General features: G+C 41.7%; 2 protein-coding genes across 2 annotated transcripts in view; both read left to right on the top strand.

The window, feature by feature from the left end:
• The window catches only part of LOC110201737 (uncharacterized), a 29,466-nt gene extending 16,590 nt beyond the window's left edge, over window positions 1-12,876 (top strand). The window contains 1 exon segment of the mRNA XM_020977583.2: window positions 2-12,876. Within this exon segment, the coding sequence (XP_020833242.2) occupies window positions 2-1,075 (1,074 nt within the window). The 3' untranslated portion in view covers window positions 1,076-12,876.
• LOC110201808 (uncharacterized) overlaps window positions 10,307-14,719 on the top strand; it is a 40,968-nt gene continuing 36,555 nt past the window's right edge. The window contains 2 exon segments of the mRNA XM_078151859.1: window positions 10,307-10,456; window positions 10,545-10,611. Coding sequence (XP_078007985.1) covers window positions 10,307-10,456; window positions 10,545-10,611 — 217 coding nt within the window.

Raw genomic sequence — 14,719 nt, forward strand, 5'->3', positions numbered from 1 at the left:
AAAGAAGGAGCTTAATCGACATTATACAATTCATACTGGAGAGAAACCATACGAATGTAATGAATGTGGAAAGGCTTTCCGCCAAAGAATGGGACTTACTCGACATCAGACAATTCATACAGGTGAGAAACCTTATGAATGTAATGAATGTGGGAAGGCATTCAGTCAGAAGATAGGACTTAGTCGACATCAGACAGTTCATACTGGGGAGAAACCTTATAAATGTGGTGAATGTGGGAAAGCCTTCCGCCTGAGTGCATTGCTTACTGCTCATAAGAATATTCATACTGGGGAGAAACCTTATGAATGTAACGAATGTGGGAAAGCTTTCCGACTGAGAGCATTACTTACCACACATAAGAATATTCATACTGGTGAGAAACCTTATGAATGTAATGAATGTGGGAAATTCTTTCGATTAAGAGCACTGCTTACTGCACATAAGAATATTCATACTGGAGAGAAACCATATGAATGTAATGAATGTGGGAAGGCCTTCCGTCAGAAGACAGGACTAACACAACATCAGACAATTCACACTGGAGAGAAACCCTATGAATGTAATAGATGTGGGAAAGCCTTCCGCCAGAGGATAGGACTTACTCAACATCAGACAATTCATACTGGTGAAAAGCCTTATGGATGTAATGAATGTGGGAAGGCCTTTCGCTTGAGAGCAGAGCTTACTCAACATCAGACTATTCATACTGGGGAGAAACCTTATGAATGTAATGAGTGTGGGAAGACATTCCGCCAGAAGGCAGGACTTACTCAACATCAGAGAATTCATACTGGAGAGAAACCATATAAATGTAGTGAATGTGGGAAAGCCTTTAGCAGGCGGGTAGCACTTACACAACATCAGACAGTTCATACTGGTGAAAAACCTTATGAATGTAATGAATGTGGGAAGGCCTTCAGCCAGAGGATAGCCCTGTCCAAACATCAGACAATTCATACCGGTGAGAAACCTTATGAATGCAGTGAATGTTCAAAGTCCTTCCGCCTGAGAGCACAGCTTACTCAACATCAGAGAATTCATGCTGGTGAGAAACTTTATGGATATAATGATTGAGGAATGGTGTATTTCCAAAGTAAATAACTTACTCAACTATTTATGCTGTAAGGGGAGGGGGGGGTGTCAACTGAATCAATCAGTCACCCTACTCTACCTCACCTTGCTTAAAATATTAACAACATAATTCTCCAGCCCTGATACTTTCATTAGTTGAGAACTTCTCTATTGAATCAATCTGGCACTAAACTAGTTGCCAAAAGTCCTTAATCAGTTTGGAAGGAATGCAATTCACTGGATGAAATGACATGATATTAAATGGGAAGTTTTTTGGAAATGGCTAAAAAATTCAGTCATGAACGTGGATAAAAGTCTTGGATAGAAGAGCAAGCCAAATTCTGAATCTGGATTTTTAGTTTTGGAACATCTTATTCAGGGAAGCCGCTTCAGCCAAAACCCTGAAAATGACTTCAGAGTGGGAGGAGACACCCTCTATTTCCTTTTTTCCTCCCCATGAACTAGAAAAGGGCCTCAAGCACTTCCAAAAGGTCAGAAGATTTGTGACTCTTCACCAGTGCCCTGACGAGATCCCTGAAGCAGCAGTGACTGAGAGCAGCATCTGCATCAGGAGATAGGACTGAACTAGACATATGGAAGAAGGACGTCTTGAGGGCTCTGCAAGGAGCCTAAGGGGAACTGCATCAGGATACCACAAAGAGTAGCAAACAGGAGCTGTAAGTGACTGCTTTGCCACATGTGCTTTTTAAGCTCGAGCCCACCTTCCCCTGAACTCTGCTTTTGTGGGGGAGTGCTTTATACCAACTGTTCTTACTTTGGTAAATAGCCCTTTCTAAAAGCTAATTTGTATCCTCTGTTAATCAGCAGTCAGGGAAGTAAACCAGTGGTGTCTCCCAACCCTTCAACATTATCCTTGTAGAAAAGTAGCCAGTGTCCCTTTTGGGACTCAGTCTGCCGGGTAAAATGACAGGCGTTATACCATGATCATTAAAAGAAAAAGGGGTATACAATGAATGTGGAAAGCTCTTTTTCGGGGCACAGAGCTTACGGAAAATCAGATAATCCTATTGGAGAGAAATATTATGAGTATAACAGAAGCATTTCAGTCAGAATTTTATGGTCCTTTATTGAAAATTAGAGACTTGAAATTTTAAATGAAGAAAATTTGTGTCTACTTTCACTCAGTGGCCCATTCAAACATTTCCCCCTCCCTGTCCCCTTTCACTTCCCACCATTCATTTGTAATGCAAATATTACTTAAACATTTGAGAAAACTGAAGCAATAAGGCAGCTGTTCACTCTCTAACTGCCACTCATAAAAAATTCTGAGGCTTCTCATCTTTCCAATCACCAGAATTGTTAACCTAACTCCTTAAAAAGATCATTTCTTTTTTTGTGCCTTTATGCAGTCCTCTCCTTCCTACTCCAGCAGTCATCCCCTATCTTTAATATAGCATCAGTCTATTTCTCTTAGCAGGCTTTGTCACCTTCCTCTGTTCATTAAATACCATCTTTCCACTTAAACAGATTAACAGCCTCGGAATCTTATTCAGTGTCTCCTCTTCACCCCATATCTCATCAATTGCTGTGTCATGTAGATCTTCCCTCTCTCGTGTTGATATCCTCTCTACATTCACAACATTGCTAGCCTAGTACAGGACCTCATCCTATCTCCTAGACTATTACAGCAGCCTCTTAGTTTGAGTTCTGTCTTCTCTACAATTTATCCTCCCCACAACTATTACAATTAACTTTCTGAAGAACAGAACTGATCACATTACTCTCTTTAAAACCTTCAGTGTTTTCTCCACAGCTTGGCATTTGAAATCTAATCCCAACCTTTCCAGGCTAATTTTACATTTTCTCCTTCATGCACTTCAGAGTCAAACTGATCTTGTAGTACACTGAATTTGACCTTATATCATCTGCCTCTGTGCTTTTGCACAGTCTCATCCCCATGCCTTGAATTTACTCCTCTTTTCTTTTTTCCAGTTGTTTCATATGCCACCCCTTAAGGCAAGAAGTTCCTAACCTTTTTGGTGAAATGGATCAGTTTAAAAGCATTGAAGCTTATGGAACCCTTCTTGAAATTATGTTTTTTAAATGCACAAAATAAAACACATAAGATCACCAAGGAAACTAATTATATTGAAATAAGATGTATTTTTCCCCACCAAAGTTCATGGACCCCTTGAAATCTATATATGGTTGGCCCTATATTAAGAACCACTGATCCAAAGGAAGCTTTTCCTGAATTCCATATCTTCAAGTCTTCATTTATTTATGTATATAAATGTTGTACAGAAAGTAAGTTCCTTAGGGCTTTGAATTCTGTCTTTATGTTACCAGGACCTAGCCTAGTGTGTGGCTCAAATAAGATACTTAGTAAATATCTAGTGAATTGTGTAGATTCATTGAAGTATTGAAATGTGGCTTCTCACCTTTTCCTTTGCACACTCCCCGTTTACCCTTCCTACACATCCTGCCACCCCCACACCTTCCTATTTTCACATATATCCAAGGTTCCCATTGTTACTGGCCCTGTCAGTGTGCTTGTATAACTCCTCCATCAGTATTCAGCAGGACATGAATAAGAGTGAAGTCACACAAAAAATCTCACTTCCATTTGGCAAGTCATGGATAGTAATCAAACAAGAGGGCAGACTGTTCACTGAGAACACTGGAATTGAAATCCAGGGTCAAGACTGTGAAGGTAGGAAAATTAGATGATCAATGAAAAAGCAGAATGATTGAAGGTCATGATGAGGATAAAGAACAAATCAGGTGGAGTGAGGCAAACAAAAGTATGGACATTTGACTTCACAGTTATCACTGGAAATTGATGAAAGGAAACCAATGACTAGAATGTGGCTTCGCACTGGATCCTTTACTTGAAAGAAACAGGTAAAATGGTTGACTTTCTGGCTCTGTTATGAAAATGTATGGATGAGGAATTCCAGGAACCAGAAGAGAGAAGCATAGTGCAGAGCATTCGGGTGAAGAACACTGACAAACTAAAGCTGCTGCACCATTGAAGTCAACATCTCCTGGACAGAAAGAGGAAACTGATGGGGACTGAAATTATCCAGACATGTGCTGGAACCCTCTCTGGCAAAGCAGTGTAAATTATAATTTTGCAGTTTGCCTTAATAATAATTTCATCTTATAATAGATGAAGGAAATGGCAAACCCCTCCAGTGTCTTTGCCAAGAAGGAGCCAAATGGGGTCACAAAGAGTTGGACAAGACTGAAAAATAACTCAACAATAGGTGGGGAAACTGGTGAGGGAAAATACTGATCAGGATCTGATTCTAACAGAAAGGCAACAGTTGCTTGAATGGATGTCATGAGAACTTTGTGGCAAGGTCACTACTACTTGGAGTTTGTGATAGAACAGTGGTGTCAAACTCAAATAGAAAGGGGGAGGGCATTAACTCATACATAAGGACCCCTGTAGGCCTCATATTGACTTCGAATACCACATGTTGATATTATCTATGTTTTGTTATGTTTTTATTTTGCTAATTATTTCCCAATTCCATTTTAATCTGATTCTGGTGACACTATTTGACTCCTCTCTTAGAATGAGAGGAAAGTCAGTTAATAATTGAAGGCTTGCTATGTGCTAGATACTGTAATAAGTACCGCAGATAAAAAGAGAGGCAAAAATCAGGCCCTGCTCTCAAGGAACTCAGAGTCTAATGGGGGAGAAAACATGCAAACAACAAGATGTAATCAGTCTAAATTGGAGAAAATCAATAGAAGGAAGGCATTAGCATTAGTGGGTATTAGGAAAGGCTTCTATGTCAAATGTGAAGATGTCAGGTGTCTGACAGGGAAAGCTAACATATCAGATAACAGGAGTCAGAAGGGCCAAGTAAAATAAGAAAATTTAATAGTGATAAATATAAAGTTCTGCACTTGGGTTTTTATAGAATGACGTTGACAAGTACAAGATGGGAAGGCATAAGTTTCTTTGAAAGAGCACCTAGTTTTTTTTAATTAAATTTTTATTTTCAGTTCCAAATTCTCCTTTTTCCCTCCACCACTTACTGAGAAGGTAAGAAGAACAAAGCTCATTACACATACGTATTCTAGTCAGGCAAAAGAAAAAATTCTTGCATTAGCCATGTCCAAAAGAAAGAAAATTGGCACCCTGAAGCCATCATTTCTCTTTCTGGAGGTGGATATCATGTTTTATCATGAATCCTTCAGAATTACAATTAGTGATGTTAATCAGAATTCCTAGGTCTTTCGAAGTTGATTGCCTTTACGATAATGTTCTTATTGTATAAATTGTTCTCCTAGTTCTGCTCACTTTACTTTTTATCAGTCCATACAAATCTTCCCAGGTTTTTTTGAAACCATCCCCTTTTCAAGGGCATCTTGTAAACAATATATTGTTGGATTCTCATTTCTGATCCATCTGCTATCCTCTTCAGTTTTATGGGTGAGTTCATCACTTTCACCATTATGATTGCTGTGTTTCCCTCCATCCTATTCTCTTACTCTTTTCCTTCTCTTTTTTCCCTTGTCCCCTCTTTAAGAATTTGTTTTGCTTCTGACTTAATCTGCCCTCCCTCTTATTTTCCTTCCTTCCCCTTAACTCCTTCCCCTCCTACTTTTCTGTTGGTTAAGATGAATTTCTGTGCCCAAATATGTGTGTTGTGTATTCTTTCCTCCTTTAATCAGTTCAGATGATATGACTTGGAATTGATTTTGATTTGGTCATGGTCCTCTTCAAGAATGAAGGACAAACCACAACCTGTGAGTGGTCCAAGCTGCCAGAATGGGGACCCAGCTGGCCAGTTCCAGTTGGCCAACTCAGCTCCTCCTCCCCTCTCCCTTCACCTACTTTCCTCTCCTGTCCTCTCCTCTCCTCTCCTCTCCTCTCCTCTCCTCTCTTCCTCTGTTCTCCTCACCTGAGGGTGTTCTGCCCAAAGGAAGGTAAATTTTGATGGCCAAAAGTTTCCCAGTTAACTTGGGGTTTACTGGCTAGATTTCTTTCTCAAAGATCAAGTTTTAAATCCAGTTTACTTAGGATCTCATGGATTGGATAACAATAGGTCCCTGCCCAAGCACCCCTTAATGATTATATTTGGGCCCTCCTGGCTCAGAATGAACGTAAATAGTAACTATTTCTCTTTTGGCCAGCAGCCCTGAGGGTCTTCCCCTCCTAGTTTGATTTATTTTTATTAAAGGGGCCATCCCTTGACTCACTTCTTAAAGAGGCCTGTTCACTGAATGGGTGTTGCCTGTGAGTCAAAGTGAGGACTTGAAGAGACCTTAGCTTAAAAGTGCCAAGGTCTCCCACTTGCATCCTGGGCCATCTCCAGTTGTCCTGATTAATAAATGGCCACTGGACCCAGATGGCTATGGAGGAGAAAGTGAGGCTGGTGACTTGGCACAGCCCTCCCTCACTCAAATTGAAGTCTGGGGACAGGCTGAAAGGAGGGAGAGGATTTGGAACTCAAAACTTAAAAATGAATGTTAAAAAAAAAGAATGGATGGATCTACTATGTGAAGCACTATGAAAAATGTTGTCCCTATATGTACTTTTTGTAATTCCCAAATTGTACTTTTCTGTTCCTTCTTCCCACATACTAGTTGCAGAAAACTCCCCTGCCAAAGTCCGTTCTCACCACTGCGCAGTCCTTACATTTGTTAGAATCATTGAAAATGTCAGCATTTCACAAAAAAAAAAAAGGAAAGTGAACTTAGCACAAGGGCCACTAGGATTTTACTATAAGGGAGTAAACAGGGCTGTAAAATGGCTCAAAACAGAGGTCCAAAGAAAGAAATGCCAACAAAAGGAGATTCTTGTGGCAAGTGGAGAGAGTGCTGAATCAGGAATCGGAAAGATCTCAGTTCATTCAAATACAGCCTCAGATACTTACTAGATTAAGTTGGCCCTGGGAGGGTCATTTAATCTATGTCTGCTTCAGTTTTCTCACCTATAAAATGGGGATAAGGGACAGCTAGGTGGTGCAATGGATAGAGCACCGGCCCTGGAATCAGAAGGACCCGAGTTCAAATTCGGCCCCAGACACTTGACACTTACTAGCTGAGAGACCTTGGACAAGTCACTTAACCCCAATTGCCTAAAAAAAAAGTCTACTTATGAAAAAAGTTTCAATTAGAGGTTTAATTAGAAGTCTACTTACTTATGAAAAAAGTAGAACTGGTAGGTTCGTGGGCTATACTATGGGATTGAGTAGGTGAGGGAGGGAGGGAGGTTGTAAATTCAGGAAAGGTCCAACCAGTAAAGCAACTGACTGGTAGAGCTTATTTATACTTGTGTTGAGGGACTATTGCTAGGTAACGAACTATGACACAGTCCTGTTTGCACAAACATTCTAATAAGTCCAGGCCTAGTCTCTGTAATACCTGGGGTGTAGGATGGAGTGGTGTAGACAGCTAGCTCTGGCCTAGGCTCTCCCACAGGACTTTTCATGGGGTTAGTCGTGCTCTCAGCAGGACAAACTTCCCTGGGCTGAGTGTGCTGGTATCTGAGGCTGCAGGGCTACCTGGTCCGTTGGCCTCCTGCACTGGGGTACTGGGGAAGGCCAGACTGCTCTGTAATTTTTCACTGTCCTTGGTGCAGTAGAGGGAACGCCCCCCTCAGGAGGTGTGGGCTCTGGGGTAGGAGGTGCAGCTGGGCTTGTCTGGAGGCTCCAGTCATGGCAATGCTTCTCATGTTCCCCTATGAGGAGACAGTCGTATGGAGTAGCTGGTTCCTTCAGTTAGGCTAGACAGAGAAGTGAATGCCATCTCAGGCCTGAGAGTCGCTCTGGTGCTTGGGGAGTGCACGTGTTCTCTGTGAGGGCTTCCAGAGTGCTTCTCTGGGAAGGTGCTGGGCACAGTTTGACCTTCTGTAGATACCAAGAAAGTGCTTGTGTCCGCCATCTATTGGGAGGATGCTGGGAGCAGTGGAGGACACAGCAGCTGAGTCTGGCTCTGTTCCTGCCTGAGAATCCCATGTCACTGAGGGTGGTCTTTAATTGCACACCATGTCCTCATCTCCCTGATGTCATGGTTCTCTTGGAGAACAAAGAACAAACCACGCAAGCGGTTCAGATGAGAGTGGGGCTCATGTGTGGCCCATTCCTCTCCCCACTCCATTGTAAAAATTTCTTGTGTGCCTCATTTACGTGAGGTAATTGCCTCCATTCTTCCTCCCTTTCTTCCATCTCCCAGTGCATCCCTCTTCCCCGCCCTTTCATTCTTCTTTTGAGATCGTCCAAACACAATAGAATCACAATCTGGCACTCTTTCTAATTAGTTCACCTCTCCTTTGTATCATAGTGTCTTCTGACTTCTCACTCATGTTTAGCTTTTTGTACTTCTCCTGATGTCTGTACTTCCATGTCAGATTTTCTACAACTCTGGTCTTTTTATCAGGAATGTTTGGCAGTCCCTTTATTTCATTAAAGATCCATTCCCTCCATCCCCACCCCCATGGAATTATACTAAGTTTTGCGGGTAAGTTATTCTTCGTTGTAAGCTGAGATCCTTTGCCTTCTGAAATATCTATTCCAAGCTAAAGGAATATTATATTCCTTTAAAGCGGCTGTGAAGTCTTGTATAATCCTGACCTCTGGCTGCTCAGTACAGCACTTGAATTCTTTCTGGCCACTTGTGATATTTTTGCCTTGACCTGGGAGCTCTGGATTTTGGCTGTGCTGTTCCTGGGAGTTTTGATTTTGGGGTTTCTTTCATTAGGTGACTGATAGATTCTTTCAGTTTCTACCTTGTCCTTTGGTTCTCTGTTTATTAACTGATTAGTTCCTAGATATCTGAGCAGTTTTCTTTTATGATTTCTTGAAATTTGTCTGGGCTCTTTTTTTGTTCATGGCGTTCAGCTAATTCATTGATTTTTAAGCTATCCCCTCCCCAATCTGTTTTCCAGGTCAGTTGTTTTTTAATAATGATGCTAATAATAATAACAGTAGTAACAGTAAGTAGCATTTATGTAGCACCTACTATATGCCAGGCACTATGCTTTACAAACATCTCATTTTATCCTCCCAACAGTCTTTGGAGATAGGCTAGTAGTATCCTCATTTTGTAGCTCGGTGAGGGGCAGCTAGGTGATACCAGTGGATAGAACACAAGTCCAGAAGACCTGAGTTCAAATCTGACCTCAGACACTTAATAGCTATGTGACCCTGGGCAAGTCATGACCCTGTTTGCCTCAGTTTCAAACCCTTCTGTAAAGATGAGCCAGAGAAGGCATTGGCAAACGTCTCGAGCATCTTTGCCAAGAAAATCCCCATTGGGGTCATGAAGAGTTGATCGCAACTGAGCCACACAGCTGAGGAAGCTGGGTAAAACAGAGCTTAAGTGATTGCCCAGGGTCACAGTCCAGGTGGAGGCAGGATTTGAACTCAAATCTTCCTAAATCCAGGCCCAGTGCTTTATTCACTGTACTGCCTACCTCTCTTTTTCCTATGACATATTTCACATTTTCTTCCATTTTTTTCTTTTGACTCTGTTTTATTATTTCTTGATGTCTCATTAGTTTCCATTTGGTCAATTCTAATTTTGAAGAAGTTATTTTCTTCAGTAAAGCTTTGTATATTTTTGCCAAGCTGTTAATTGTCTTTTTCATATTTTTTGTAGCTTTCATTTAGTTTTTAAAAATTTTTTTAGCTCTTTTAAAAAAAAACCTGTCCTTAACTCTTCTAGGAATTCTTGTTGAACTTGTGTTCAAGCTGCATTTTTCTTTGAGGTTTTACTTGTAGCTATCTTTGAGTCATTCTTTTTTGTATGGCTTGAGCATCTGTGTCACCACTGTGGTGGAGATTCTTTTTTGGTTTGCTCATCCTTCCAGCCTATTTCTTGATTTTGTACTTTAGGTCAGTGCGGTGGTCTGCTCACTTCTGGTGGAGGTGGTAGCCTGAACTTCTGTCCTCTCCTTCTGGGGTCCTGCCAGCTTTTAGTACCTCCCAAGTGGTACGATCCAGGTCGAGGTTTGCTCCCTGCACTCCTGCCCTGAGCACTACAAGCATCCGGCCCAGGTTTGGGTTTAGTAAGAACTTCAGTAGACCGCTTCTGGGCTCAGTCACCATTAGCCCTCTGAGAGACTCTGCGGGTTCAGAGGGACTGAACCGCTCTCTCCCTTTTGCTGGTACTCCTGCCCTGGTTATTCCATCGTAGGCTTAGATGCTGGGCTCTGGGCTCAAACCGAGTCCCTGCTGCTCTACTTTTGGGATCAGAGCCACACAGCTCCTTTTCTGGAACTCGTTCCTTGCTCCTTGTTCAGTACACAGCATGGGCCCAGCGTGGGCCCACTCATATGCCCGCTCCTGTCTGCCTTGGGTCTGTGACCAGGCACTGGACGGTGGACAACGGAGCTTTCGGATGGCACTTGTTCCTACAGCCAGCCCTAGTTCAGGGATCCCTTGGCATCTCTTTGCACGTGTGGGCACTGGACACTTGTTGCTGTGCTGTGCTTCCTCATGTGGTCATGACCAGACCCCATCATCCACAGATTGCTCTGTTTCCCTAGGCTGACCTGCTTGGGGTCCATTCAGAGACGGGAATGAAGGAGGAAATAGATGATGTCAAGGGGTTGGGTAATTAGCTGTACACTTGTAAGATAGACATCCCACACACCTCACAACCTCAAGTGATGCAGCTAAAAGATGTTCTGCGCCCTGGTACTTCATCAGGTGAGAGGATGTCTTTGAGTTTTCTATAGAATCAATCAAAAGTGTAAGCTGTATACAGAACTGAGTGAAAAGAAATAGAAAGCCACACAGGACGTGTCTTGTGCTCGGTTGAAGAGACTGTATCATGCACTGTGGGGCTTGCATAAAACAGCAAGCTAGTTAGGAACTGAGAATTCCAAAAGCAGACCAGACTAGGGACTTTTGGTACATCAGAGCCAAGGCACTGCTTGGGGGAAGGGTCTTGGGAAAGAAGGACTTGCAGACTCTGCTTCCCCTCCCTCCCAAACAGAGGGAAAACATGATTTTTGAAAGGTTGGAAGATTTGACGTGCTGGAGCAGCAGAAGATGACAGTGGTGACAGCACTGGAAGCCAAGGACAAATTAGACACTGGGAGGAAAAGCAGCGTCAGGACTCTTCACGGGCACAAATCATCAGAGCCCCATAGAGAGTGACACACATCATGGTTCTATCCCATGTGCTGCAGTTCTAAGAGAAAGCCCAGGAGAGATGAACAGGGCACAACTCAAATGAATGTAAATATGAGAAGATAGAAAAGGAAACTCTCTATGAGTTGTTTGATGTTGCTGAATGGAGTTTACCAAGCCACTTGAAATTTTAAAAGAACTCTGTAGATCTTCTGCTTTGGAGCCTGCACTGTCCTGATTCATAAAATTGTGAGCGCAAACTCATAGGGCCTACTATTTCTAGCTAGCCCCAACCATGCTTCACATTCTGTCCTAGCTACCCTTTCATCTGCCCACCCCCACTGCCTCCTACTTGCCACTTATTCTAGGAACTGTTATCTGATGATTACTGCCTCTTTCTATTAGAAAAGGTGTACTGCCCAACTCTCCACCCCTGTGATTTATGAGATCAGAATACCCCTTCCTTGCCCCCATTCCTCAGTGTCTGTTGTCTATACCCAAGCTCAGTGCTGGGCACAAGCATCTGAATTATCATTAGTTCAGATAGAAGGTGGAAGCAAGGATAGGTAACCAGATGAAGGCAAAACCATGGACAATCTGAATGTTCTCAGAAGCACTAAAACAATGTGCCACGACTGGTGAGGCCAGCTAAAGGCTGTTGTTTTTTGTTATTGGTGGAAATTGGATCCGAGAAATGCAGGGAGTGCAAAGGATGATGATAACTGGTGGGAGAAGATAGGGCTGCTCAGTTTCACTTTGGACCTGGAAAGGACCAAAACTAAATAGGTAATAGAAACAGTGCACAAACAGGTCTGAAATGGGGGAGAAAGGAAGGGGATACAACATGTACATAGATAAAACGTAGGTGATACAACGCTACTGGTGAGAACACATTGTTATTGAATTATTGGAGGTTTGGCAAGGCCAAAGCACCTCTGTTCAATTCATCAAAGACTTGAGAGTAAGTTTGAAAAATCCTTGGATCAACTAGGAAAATGGAGAGGAAGAGTGTTCTGACTGAGTGAGGGAACTTGGTCACGCTCTGTGGACTGTCTACAAAATGTCGAGCCAGTTCAGGCCTGAGACATTTGAACAAGCAGAGAGGAGAGGGCATTTCAGCTAAACCTCTAAGAAGGAGTCATTTGGGGGTAGAGCTTGGGCTCCCCTCCACTCTTGCCTGCTGGAGAGGACCTCCCATCTTCCAATAGCCACCTTTGCAGTACCTCCTTCAGGAGCTAACTGTAGACTAGACACAGGTCTACAGAGAGCCCTTCAGACAAGTTCTTCCACATGAATGCAGAGCATCACAAGGGGGCCTGCACGAAGACTTTCAGGAGCCATAAGATGTTGCGTGGGTTCACGTGCTCTCAGAACTTGAGTCCACTTTCCACTGGACTCAGTATGTAATTGTGGGAGAGTGTGTCACAGACTTTTGAAAGAATGTTTTGCATGTTTAGATGTTGTACGTGCTTCCATTTCTAAAATCTAATTAAGTCTGGCTGACTACCAGATAATCAACTGACAGTCATGGTGAGAACAGCATCTGCTGGAGATTATGAGCTGTATCACTGGAGAAATGACACCCCAACCTTTCAGGTTCTACCTCTGAGGGAGCAGAGTAGACGTGCTGTGGGGCCCTAACTCAGCAGCTCAGGTAGGAGTTGGTCACTTCAGAGCACAAGCTGTGTAGATATTAAATGTATTCAACATGCTGACAACTATTAAAAACATTGTTTTAGATTTTGAATGAATTTAAGTTATGTCTGGGCAGTTAAGGGTGACAGGTAAGTCTGAAGTAATGCTTCTGTTCTAGTTCCAAATCCTCAAGGATATTGGAAGGTTTGTATTTGTACCAAGAGGATTTGAATGGAGCACCAGGCCTGGAATAAGGAAAACTTGAGTTCACATTGGGCAAGTCACTTAACCTTTGCCTCTGTTTCCCCATCTGCAAAATGGGCATAATGATAGCACGTACTTCTCCAGATCTTTGTGAGCATCAAATGACATAATTGTAAAGTGCTCAGCATAGGGTCGGGCACACAGTAAACATTTCATAAGTGTTAACTGTTGTTATCAGTTGTCTGTTACCCTGTCATGATACGTTGCATAATCTCTACCACTTTATTACATAACCTGCATTGATCAGTAAATCCAGGTGCTGTGAGGGTAACTTTTTTGCCATTTTTAGTGGCAGGGACCTGATCTTGAACCAGCATCATATGCCCTTTGTTGCCATAAAACAGCCAGGGTAACACTAGATCACGTTTCTGCAGCATCTTAAGGACCGCGAAGCACTGCGTGTGTTTTCTCATGTGATCTTCATGACAATCTTGGGAGATGGGTGATAGAATATCCCCATTGTATAGAGGAGGAAACTGAGGTGAGAGAGGCCAAATGACTTGCCCAGAGTCACACAGCCCACCCATTTTTTGATACTTCCTTGTCAATATATTGTTGATTGAATTCATGTGGTTATCATCAGTTGAGTTTTTTGCAATAAACTTTTTCCAGTCCTCCTTAATGCCAGTGCCTTACCTCTGAGATTACTTCCAAGTTGTCTTGTATATGTATGTCTTGTACATAGTGGTTTAGATATTGCCTTCCCCTTTAGATTATGAGCTTCTTGAGGGCAGGGTCAGTTTTTGCCTTTCTTTGTATCCCCAGCACTTAGCATGGCACCTGGCATCCAGTAGGCACTTAATAAATGCTTATTGACTTGACCTTCAGTGCCACTTTTAACACCAAAAATAAATCCACATGACTCGGCCAGTTAGATGGTAATATTTTGACAGCATTGTTCATTAGAAATAAAGGAAACTACATGTATCAGAAACTGTCTTACCCAGTATCTGATAATTTAGCTGAAATGGATAAATACATAGAAAAAAATAGAAAATAACAGATATATTGTTTTAAGTAATTCAGTACCATAAAAAGAAACTGAATGGGCAATAAATGAAATCCCAAAGGAAAAAAAATTACAGAACCAGGATTTACAAGTTAATTCTATCAGACATTTAGAGAACAATTAACTCCAATGTTACATAAACAATTTAAGAAATAGGAAAAGAAAGAACCTTTCCAAATTCCTTCTGTAATACAAATATGGTCTTGACATGTAAGCCTGGGAGACAGAACAAAGTAAGAAAACTACTGACCTATATTGCTAATGAAAAGTAACAAAAATATTAAATAAAATATTTACAAATGGTATACCACGACATATTAAAAAGATTATATATTATTATGTGCCACTAGGTTGGATTTGTACTAGGAATACAGTGTTGGTTCGATATAAGGAAAACTAAACCTAATAGTCCATGTCAACAAAAATAAAAGCCATATGATTATAAGAATAGATGCTAAAAATGACAAAATCTGACATCAATTTCTTTTTTAAAAAAACCACTAGGAAGCATGAAAATAAATGGACTTTTCCTTCATATAGTAACCGAGAGCAAACATTGTATATACCAGAGAAAAGTTAAAGGCCTTTCCCATAAGATCAGAAATAAAGCAAGAATGTCCATTGTCTTTCCATGCTGTATCATGGAAATGCCTGTATTATAAATTAAAATAAATTTGA

This window comes from Phascolarctos cinereus, unplaced genomic scaffold (assembly GCF_003287225.1).
Source record: "Phascolarctos cinereus isolate Bilbo 61053 unplaced genomic scaffold, phaCin_HiC Scaffold_4;HRSCAF=312, whole genome shotgun sequence".
Taxonomy (NCBI): Eukaryota; Metazoa; Chordata; class Mammalia; order Diprotodontia; family Phascolarctidae; genus Phascolarctos; species Phascolarctos cinereus.